At 42.5% G+C, this 11,061-nt stretch overlaps 1 protein-coding gene across 2 annotated transcripts; it reads right to left on the bottom strand.

Annotated features, from left to right (window-relative positions):
* Positions 1-462: 462 nt before the first annotated feature.
* On the bottom strand, positions 463-7,110 carry LOC130880204 (tripartite motif-containing protein 30A-like). 2 transcript variants are annotated; one of them, XM_057779143.1, is made up of 7 exons: positions 6,691-7,110; positions 5,927-6,022; positions 5,063-5,293; positions 3,490-3,512; positions 1,701-1,801; positions 1,402-1,428; positions 463-1,163 (listed from the first exon to the last, which is right to left on the bottom strand). In XM_057779143.1, exons 1-7 carry the CDS (start codon positions 7,108-7,110, stop codon positions 565-567), a joined length of 1,497 nt encoding a protein of 498 aa, XP_057635126.1. In that variant the 3' UTR covers positions 463-564. The 2 variants fall into 2 exon arrangements, with proteins under 2 accessions (XP_057635126.1, XP_057635127.1); XM_057779144.1 differs by lacking the exon at positions 3,490-3,512 and adding an exon at positions 3,118-3,122 and having other exon boundaries at positions 1,701-1,819.
* Positions 7,111-11,061: the final 3,951 nt, after the last annotated feature.

Raw genomic sequence — 11,061 nt, 5'->3', positions numbered from 1 at the left:
TTAAAATAGAAAGACCAAATGGGAGTGCCAGTGCTCAATTACTAGGGCTAGGTCACCTGATACGGCTGCAAAGAACGAAAACAGTCTCAGGTTAAGGGACCACAGCAAGATAAAGGCTGTGACAATTTTATTGAGAGCAATCAGACTTTTATACCTTTATCAGAAACAGATCATAGTGGCAATTGCCAGGATAAATGCAATTTGCTTTTTAGGTTTATAGGTTATACAGGGTACCCAAGATTAATGTCTAATACCTATTGTCCTGTCAAATTTCCATGCTTCCCTGACTATTAGGGGGAACAAACAGAGAATGCAATATAGCCTGAATGTTTTATGCCTGAGTGAGTGCATTCATCTCTTGGGTACTGGAAGGCACAGTGTACCCCAGGAGCCATGGATTATAACATGAAAAACTTATGACTCATGCCTCTCAAGGAAGCTAGGCCAAGGCAGTGTGATGGTTCCCTGCAAGCAAAGACAGAAAAAAAAGTTAAAATGATCCCACAGAGCTTATACGTATGAGATATATCAAACTTGAGACACTGTGCAGATATGGGGGAGGGCTTAGGAAGGTGGCCCACAGAGGATCATTGGCTCTGAACATTCCATAGGATTAAAATATGGATAAACCGCATTAGGAAAGGAGGATTCACAGAATCTATAGATGAGAGCTCCATGATTGGAAACATCATAAAATGAGAGAGTGCAAGCTTCTCGGTCCAGGAAAACTCCAACACGAGTGGGAGGATGAGTCAGAGAGAGGAGCAAGACACTGGCATTGTGGGTGACAGAGCACTCATCAAAGGCATTATATACAGACCTGTCCATCATCCCTATAACCCAGTAGCCATATTTGGGCTGATAATTTACATGTTGGTTAACATAAGACTTATATTTGGCTTTGATGCCCTGTTGATTCATTGAAGGAAGCTGGGGTTTAGCACATATTCCATCATTTATTCCCAGGAGCCAGGCATCACATCTAGACACGTCTACTTCCCAGTAATATTTCCCTGAGCGCAGAGCTGGAAACCCCAGGACGCCTAAATCATAGGACTCAGAAACTTGCAAATTTTTTCTATAACCACTTCTATGTTGTATTTGTCTTTTGTCCACGTTAATGACAATGTTTTTAATGTTGAGTTGACGCAGGGTCACGTGAACTGCAGAAAAATAAATTAAGAGTCACAATGAGAAACAAGGTACTGCCTTATTTGTGATTTAAGTAGCAGAGGCCTGAGAAGAAAGCGAGAGGGAATTTGGTAGAGCCATTTTTAAAGTCAAAGAGAGGCAGATTGTTGTGCATATTGAGAGCAATCACATAAAATGTAAGTATTAGAAGAGAAATAAACTCTGAGAGACATTAAGACGAGAGAGGCTGATGGTGTGATTTCTCCTTACCCCAGTGGCGCTGGGCTTCCCGAAGCCCTGAAATGATGAAAATGCACAACATTAAATGAAAACAAGGGAATCAGAACATTAAAGTCAATGTGCTCTGCAGAGTGGGGGAAGGTCTGAAAACTGTTATATAGGACGGGATGAATGATGATGTCCATTAAATATGATGACATCACTGGGACACACTTTCTGCTCTTCTCAGTTTCTCTACCCTTAATCAGAGACATCAGTCTCTATCCAGAGAGTGCAGCCCCAGAATCCTTAGGGTCCCCCAGGTAACCACAGAATGTACCTGCTCTCACCTTGAAACACTTTCAGCATGCTCTTCAGATCCGGAGCTCGGAAAATCTTTCTCTCTTTTCTCGGGATCATTTGGGGCTCTTTCAGTCTTAAATTCTGACTCCTAAGGACAAAAGATTGACTCCACATCTTAGACAGTGTGACCTCTGACCACCATGGACTCCCTATCACTCCCTATCATTCTAACCATAGAGGTCCTGGAGCTCTCCTGAGAATTCTGAACAGGGGGAGAGCGGGTAGATACTACCTCTGCAGACATGAGAGACACACTCATGACCCATCCTGCTTAATTCCTATGTGATGTTGGGGAAATCTTACTTCTCTGGAGCTGAGTTCCTTACTTGTACCACCAAAAACTTGCTCCCTGAGTTTGTATTCTTCCCTCTTAGACTCTTAAGAAATGAGTGAATTTCAAAACAAATCAAACTTAGGTGTCTAAAAAAATCTTATGTGGGCTCGGAATGGAGTCAGAAGCCTTTAATCCCTTTACTCTGGATGAAGAGGCAGGTAGATCTCTGACATCAAGACTAGCCTGGTATATAGAGTGAGTTCCATGTCCGTTAAGGCTACACAGAGAAACCCTGCAAGAAAAACAACAACAACAGCAAAACAGACCAACCACCAAACAGACAGAGAGACACAAAGAAACAAAGAAAAAAATAGAAGAATAGATAAATAAGTAAATCTCTGTTTTCCAGGACAAACTTTAAACACTTTTGTTAATCTGGACACTGTTGGCCAGCTTCTGATTCTCCAGGTTCCTTTTTAAGAGATGACAGTTTTTGAAAAGAAGACTGAAATATCAAACTAATGCTGACACTGAAGTTCCAGACCTCAGCATGAGGCAGTCTCAGTCACTCAGTAAAATGTGTCTGCCCCTTACCTGTCCTTAGTTGTAGCCGACCTTAGAGCCTGACCTCAGTCCCAGCCATAGGGAGAAGCCAATCAGAGGCCAGCAACATCTGACCCCACAAGGCAAGGCCAACAGAAAGCGACAAACAAAACCAAATGTCCTCATGCTCAGAATCAATACTGCAACTTCTTAAGGCTTGAGTCAACCTCAATTATGTAAGTATTTCATTTTGGAGGGCTTGGATCTGTAGCTATGCAGTGCAGGTTTGGAATTATCCAAGCCCTCCTCTTTTTGCCTGGTCAAAATACCCCCTCCCCTCTTTCTTTTGCATCAAATTTTGTCTCTTGGGGGTATTTTGGAGATTCGGACTTTGGACACAAGAACATGAGTGTGCTGCTGACAGCCTGGGTGTGATCTTTACACACAAGGGCACAGCTTTCCAGTCTTCTGAAGTGTGTGGTTCACATGGAGCAGTTGTACTTCATTTCTATCCCCATGTGAAATACACAGATCCACAGGAATTTCTACCAGTATACAATTCTGTGAGCACTGCAGACAAGGAAGACATACCCTATCTAGGATGAATCTGTGAATCAAGTACCTGTGAGCTGCAGACAGAGCCAGACACAAGCACAGAGCACAGACAGAATGATGGAACCACAAGGAGTCTGAAAGCTCCTGTGGCTCCATTTGCCTCTTCCTACTGCTGAGCCTAACTCTGTGACTCCCCTTACCTAGACCTCTAAAAGAGAATCAAATCTGTCCCCAGTAGTTACAAGCCAGTAAGAGTCTGCCATTCCTCACCTCCTCCTCCTTATTGGAACTTCAGAATAACATTTCTCTAAATTTTCCAACCCTATGAGACATATATTCCAGCAGAATACTAAATAATTCTCAACAGACAATAGGACTGGTCATCCCTGTCAGCCCAAACATACCTTGTTAAAACACAATTCACACCCTAGGGAAAAAGAAAGAAGAAACATTGTTTATAGCATGTACTGAATGTTCTTATAAATCCTGGTCACAGGCTCACTGGGTACATAGACAAAGTCAAAAGAGAATTAAGGCCCGTCACCCACAGTTCTCTAAGACATGATATGCACATGTTGCATGGCTCTTTACTTGACTTATGTATAAACTAATAGACTATTTTCTGTACTACAAGACTTTGGAGAACAAAGATGAATAAATGATCATTTGAAAGCTTACATAGGATTTACTGTATATACAACTAAACACATGGATAATGACATATTCATGCTCCATGTTAGCCCTCCATCACTAACTTAAAACTAACATGTCTGAGAAGCTGATTTCTACATTATTTTAATCATTTAGATACAATTTAATGTGTTCGGAATGAAGAAGATTGTCTGATCCTTAAATACAATTAACCATACCTCTTGGTCTCTTTTTCTCTTTCTGATGTGGGATTCCACTCTGTATGCTATGAATATGTTTTATTACCATTGGTAAAAAAGAAACTGCTTTGGGCCTATGGCAGTGCAGAATAGGGTAAGGCAGGAATTCTAAGCAGAGATAGAGGAGAAAGGTATGTGGAGTCAGGGAGATGCTATGTAGCTGCCAAAAGAACAACTGCCCCAGAACCATACTGGTAAGCCACGAGCCTTGTGGTAAAATAGAACACAATAAGAATTGGTTAATTTAACATGTAAGAGTTAGTTAATAAGAAGCTTAAGCTGCTGACCAAGCGGTGCTGTAATTAATACAGTTTCTGTGTGATTATTTCAGACTTGTAGAGTACGTTGGCTGCACTGTCTATCTACCTTAACTAGCTTAGTTTAGCCAGATGTGTCTAATTCTATTTAATACAGGTTATAAATGTGTGATAGCAATAAAAATTAAATCAATACAATGGAAACCAATAAATTAAATGTGTATGATAAGTTAACAGAACTACTAAGGTCTATAAAATTCACAACTGAGAAGAAAGAAACAAATTCCTACAGAGATATTTATTACCAGAATATGCCTTTGGTTTAAAGTATTTAAAAATGCAATAGTGATAAAATACAATACAAAAATTATACTTGTAAGGATAGAGAAGACACCTTTCAATTCTGCAATTGAAAACTAAGGAGGAAACACTCACTGAGATCTTGGGTGTCAACTCCCCTTCCCTCTGGCCACATCACTGAATCAGAGGCAGTGGGGGTGAAACTCTTCAAACACCAAATTCAGATGAAATGACAAATTACTGTTGAATATCTTTCACACATGCTCACATTGCAGTAGGATAGTAACTATCCACGATGCAATAGATCTCTCAAGGTTCTGCTACTGTACTGTATTTAAAAACTAAAACATGCAATTTCCTTTTTCATTTAATATGAGCAATAACTTCCCAGTCTCTGAGACTGATGCTGGAAAGAGTTCTGGGAGAGCCTATGAAACCTACTGTCCTCCCCAGGGAGATCACAGCAGCACAGTGGGAGGGGAATGGCTTCCAGGTGTCCTGACTCTCAGATGCTGGACCTGAGGTCTTACCTGCAGCATCTCTATGGTTGAGCACACAAACTGATGCTCCAGATCTGAGATGAGGTCTCTCACTGACTCCCACTGCTTCTCTAGCTCAGTATGAGAACCTTCCAGGATGTCTAAAATGTCTTCCTTCTCTTTCATCAGCTTCTCCACCTCATTCTTCTCTTCGGAGTCCAGGAATTCCCGCAGTCCTTTAAACTCCTTCTGAACGTTTTCTACCTCACTCTGTATTTGGTTCTTCAGGGATATGAAAACGGAGAGTTATTCAGACTGTCCTAATGGGACTGAGAGACAGAAATCCACTGTTCTGATAGGGAGTTCTCATGGAAAATGAGCTTGAGTAGGTAAGGGAGTCTTAGAGAAGCATGTGTCTCTTCTCAGTGTCTGTCCATGTCATCCTCAAACACAGATCTTAGGTCACCTTTACCAAGGTCATTCAAGGCAAATTGGGATGCAAGTCTGTGGCTCAGTTTTCACACAGCTGTCCCCGACTCGTATTCCTGCCTGTTTACTCCTGATCCTGCCTCTGAACCCCTGAGAGCAGCTAACTCCAGGAACAGAACTGTAACAGTTTCACAGTTCCAAAGCATCTTCCCAGTGATCACAGTTCTAGAAAGCACCACAGTAGCTAGTCCCAGGACTCAGTGCCATTCTTACCAGGCCCCCGCCATGGTGTCAGCTCCTCACACAGCCAGGCTCAGCTGTGATGCACTCTCTGTGCAGCCCCAGCTCCAAGGGAACAGGCAGAGAGTACAAATCAAGGCCTCTTGTCCCCATCAGCCTCCAGGGAATGAAGAGCCAGGGAGCTTCTTGCCCAGGTCCCTCCCATGCATCAGGCTTACTCCCTTAGGATGTAGGGTACCCACTTGCCTCCCAGGTAGTTCTCTCCTTTTGAAGGTCATCTTTCCAGTTCTCTAATTCTTTCCTGTCTGACATCAGTTTTTGCAGAGCCACCAGGACCTTCCCCTGTGGGTGAGGAATTGTAGCAGAGTCAAGCTGCGTGATTAGTAGGACAGCTGCTTTTAGCCAAAGGCCAAGAAATCCTTCTGGAATGACAGGAGGTCTAAGACTGTTCTCTTTTTAACATCTTGTGCCATGATTTATGCACATAAAGTAGGTAAATCTTCATCTTCAGCTCAATCCATTCTTGTATTTATACAAACTACCCCATACCGACAAAGAAATCTCTCTCAGTCAGTCATCCCACCAAGTACACACCTGTCACTTTGATTCTGGCATCAGAAAACTGAGGAAACTTTGTTAGCTCCCCTGGTCTTTCCTATAAATATATACACGCATCACAAGTCCCACAACTGGCACTGCAATTTTTTTTTGAACCTGAATCTTATTATGTGTCCCTGGCTGTCTTGGAACTCCTCTGGAGACCTCTATACCCTCAAATTCATCAGCAGTCAGTTTCTGGAAGTGAGTCATGTGACACTACACAGGCCACACAGACACTCTCCTCACTACCATATGCCATTCATTTACTAGACGCACTATTGAGAGTTACGAGACTGAATTAAATTGTATGAATAACCCTGACATGATCATTGAAAAAAGTCTACACAAAGTGGAGACTTCCCATCTTTTACTGTGTCCTGCTCTGTGTCCCACACCCTCCCATTTCTTACCTCGTACTCGTTGGCCACCTCTTCAATGAGAGCTGTTTGGTGACCACGGTGCTCCTGAGATCTCTCACAAAGCCAGCAGATGGCCACCATGTCCTTCTCACAGAAGAGCTGAAGTTTCTCTCCATGCTTTGCACAGACATTCTCCTTCTGCTTCTCTTCTGGGCTGGACTTGAACTCCTTGAGCCTCTCCACTATGTTGGTAACATGCCGATTAGGCCTCAGATTTTCAAACACATAACGAACTCGGCACACAGGGCAGATGCCTTCCCCTTCTTCGCCTTTGCTGGACTCGTAGTTCAGAGTAATGCAGGCTCGGCAGAAGCTGTGGTCACAACCGGCACTCACAGGTTCTTTCAGAAGCTCCAGGCAGATAGGACAGGTCAACTCCTCCTTGATCATCCCCAGGACTGATGAGGTCATTGTTGTTGCTGTGATGCTGATTCTGTTTGTCTGTACTCCTGACACTTCTGCTCAGGTACCTGAATGACTGGTACGATGAGAAGGGGAACAAGTGAGAAAGGGAAAATCAGCACTCAACTGTTAAGAGATCAATAAATTCCCACGATGATAAGGGAAAAGAACAAAGGAGAGAAATATGGAGAGAAGTTCAGTGACATGGCAAAGGAGCATGTCATCCTTGCAAGTTCTCTGCCATATTTCATCCAAAATGACTAATTTCAGATGCAGTATTGTTATTTCCTTCCACTGAAGACCAGGAAGATCGTGTTTCCTTCCATCAACCTTGTAACTATCCTTCTGTCCTTCCCTTTCCCAGGACAAAATCACACCTTCAGTGTTACAAGCATCAAACTATTCATGTCTCCCCCACTGTACTTTCTCCTTCATCAGCACCAATAAGTGTGAGCCTCTGATCTTCTCCTTACCAGTCTCTTACCAGAGAGCCCGGGCTGAAGTGGAGTGTACACAGCCCATCTCCTGATTCACATAGGCAACGATTTTTCTTATTGTTTAAGAGTGTTTATTACTCTGTAGAAGATCCTAGTTGACTTCCTGGCACCCACATGAAGCAGGTCACAGCTACTTGTAACTCCAGCTTCAAGGAATCCACCATCTGTGACCATCCCAACCATCCTTTCAAATGTGTATACACACAGGCAGACCCACAATTATAAAACTCAAAACAAAATGAAACTTAGTTTACTTGTTTTGTTTTCCCTTTTTTCTTTAGAGACCAAAGTGTTTGTTTTTTTACCGTAGGTCTCTTGGAAAACTAGCCTCTGGTTCTTGGTTGCCCATGTAATAGCTGATATGGGTTCATTCCCTTGATACAGGCTTTAAGTCAAATCTGACCGTGGTTGGCTACTGCTACCAGTTCTGTGCCACCACTGTGCTAGCATATCTCACAGGCAGGACAGACTGTAGGTGAAGGCTTTGTGACTTGGTTGGTGTTTTGCATTTCTTTTGGTAGCCTGCAGAGGACCTTCCTTCACCAGAGAGAGTAGAATGTAGAGGTGAAGGCTCCATGTTGGCACCAGCTCAACTTCTTCATGTTCAGTGAAGTCTGTCGGTGTGCTCCTAGGCAAGGAGATTCCACAGTTCTTTTCTAGAGGGCAACCCTTTGTCTTATTAAGCATGATTATTAAAAACTCAGAGATATATACTGAGGTTCAACCTGAAGATCAGAAAAGCAAAACAGCCAGTGACTGGCTCTTATCTCTATCTCAGTCTAAAATGGTGATCCTGCCTCCAGGGATCTCAGGATGAGTTTGAACCTGAGCTATCACCTCCTGTTTTATAATCCTCTTTAATTCTGGGTTTACAGGCAAGCACAACTACTGCCTGGTTTCTACTGCAAACTAGTGTGGCTACTGGGATTAAAGATGTATGTCACTGTTGCCTGGTAAGTGAGGCTAACCGTTGGTGGGACTCTTTTGCTTTCTAAACTTCAGGCAAACTTTACTTATTAAAATACAAATTAAATGACACTATGTCCAACAACTCTATTGAATGTAATAAAGTCCAACCATTGAAAAAGCCTAGTTTGGTGACAAGCGATTGCCTGTTGGGACTTCATATCCTCCATTAGTAGGGGACCTCATTAGGATTTATTAATATATTTTAGGATGTTTCCATTGCACTACGTTGCTGTATCATTCTCTAAATGCTTCCCCATTCCAGCAAAATTTATCTTTTTTTTAAAAAAAGATACTAAGTTAAAAAAAAAAAACAACTAGGTTCGTTCAGTTCAAACAATATGCCTACAGACAGAGTGTTTGTTTTGTGGATGGGGTATGTGATGGATAAAAAAAACCTTATTCTGTGTAGACATCCATTCTATATTCCTAAAAGAGAAGCTCCTGGCTACTCTCACTTCTTGCTACTCTCCCCCAAATTGTAAAAGTGCTATGAGATAATTAACTACTTAGTCTGGCTTTTGGATCCCACTTACTGCTGTGTGAGAGAGCTCATCACAGCTGAGGCAGTACAAGCAGTTTCTCAATGGGCTACACATTCCACACATTGGCTGTCCACCTTAAAACACCCCTTCTCCAGTCTCATGTGTGACACACCTTTGATTTGTACTTTAGGCTGTTGTTGGCCTACTAGGAGTAATTAATAAATCCAGGTAAATATAATTTAAGTTGAGTCTGTGGTCTTTTCCTGGTGAATTTGAGCTCTGTAATATAATGCCCAAATGATGGAGGAGGGTCATCTTTCTATCAGTTGCTTTCATTGGTTAATTAATAAAGAAACTGCTTGGCCTCTGATAGGGTAGAATTTAGATAGGCGGAGTAAACAAAACAGAATGCTGGGAGAAAGAAGGTGAGTCAGTGAGTCACCATGATTCTCCCACTCCAGACAGATGCAGGTCTAGATCTTTCCTGGTAAGCCAGCTCGTGGTGCTACACAGAATATTAGAAATGGGTTAGATCAATATGTAAGAGCTAGCCAATAAGAGGCTGGAACTAATGGGCCAGGCAGTGTTCAAAAGAATACAGGTTCCTTGTAATTATTTGGGGGCATAAGCTAGCCATGAGGGCGGCCGGGTGCCCGGGACACAGCCCGCTGCTGCTAATTCAACACCAAAATTCTCAAAGTTCCCACAAAAGCCAACAAGGAAACCAAGAGTCCCATAAGTAAAAGGAAGGAGCCTTTATTTTAATAAAGTTTGCAAACTTGTTCTCTCTACATGTCTAATGTATTGGCATAAATGGAGAGCCCCGAGCTCAATTAGAATTAGATTTTTATAGTAGTAAGGTGGGGGTGAGGGGTCTCTGAGGTTCAGGACCTCTGATTGGATGACATTTGTCTAGGGTTGTCCTGGTGAATGTGTCCTGGCAGGTGATTCTATTTACAGCTTTGAATGGTCTGTTCTTGGGCGGTGGTTGGGTAATCTAAGCTTGTGTTTCCTCCTGCATACAGGCATTGCTTTAGGGTAAACTACTGAGACTCAGGCCTCTTATTTCAATTAATGGATGACGAGAGTTCTACTCTGGTAGGTGATAATGGTTGGAAGTAAAGAACTTCTTTTGGGTGACCTGTCCATTCTTAGCTTATCATGGCTGACCCCTACAGAAACACGTAAAACACATTTTTTATTTAATCATTTTTTTTATTATGTTTACATCCTGACCACAGTTTCCCCTCCCTCCTCTCCTCCTAGTCCTACTCCCAAACTCTTCCCTTCCACCCTCCCATCAACTCCTCCTCCCATTAAGTTCATCAAAGGCAGGCCTCCCATGAATGCCAAGGAGCCATGGCCTATCAAGTTGCAGGTAAAAGCATTTTTTTTTATGATGAAACTTGAAAGTACTGAAGTCATATGAAAAATGGTTCTTTTTTTTATATCGACTGGGCAAATAAATTGTTCCAGAACTCATTTACAAAGTAGCATTTCCTGGAACAAACTAATGTTTATTCACTATATGCTGGCTAGTTTAAAACCTGGAAAACTCTAATGTGTGCATTGTAATATCTCATATCATATAGCAGTAAAGAGAGTCGATGCCTAAGATCAGGCAGGACAGGTCCACAACTGATGAAGAGCAGGGGAGAGCAAAGGGAAAGAGAATGGGCTCATGGCAATCTTCCAAGTAAACCTGGACACAGGAGACCTGCCCTTTGCCCTCTGGTGTCTACATTATCTTGGGTGGAGCTGGGATTCCCTGCTCCTCGTCCTTTCGCTATCAGCAGACATCTTTCAGTCTTTATAGCATTAAAATCAGTCAGGAACTTGTGCTGTTCCTGAAAGGCAGAAATGTCCTGGGGCTTCAGTGGTCACCTGTAACCTCGGTGTCTAGGGAGTATGGCACAGGTCTGTTGTACGGTGTCCCAAATGAAAAGAAAGGCTGTGACTTCAGTAAGTGTGGGATTCCAGTGTTCTCACACACAGTCTCTCTCTTCCCCAGT

The sequence above is a fragment of the Chionomys nivalis genome, chromosome 8 (assembly GCF_950005125.1).
Source record: "Chionomys nivalis chromosome 8, mChiNiv1.1, whole genome shotgun sequence".
NCBI lineage: Eukaryota > Metazoa > Chordata > Mammalia > Rodentia > Cricetidae > Chionomys > Chionomys nivalis.
The sequence above is the reverse complement of the archived record's forward strand: the minus strand, read 5'-3'. Positions and strand labels throughout refer to the sequence as shown.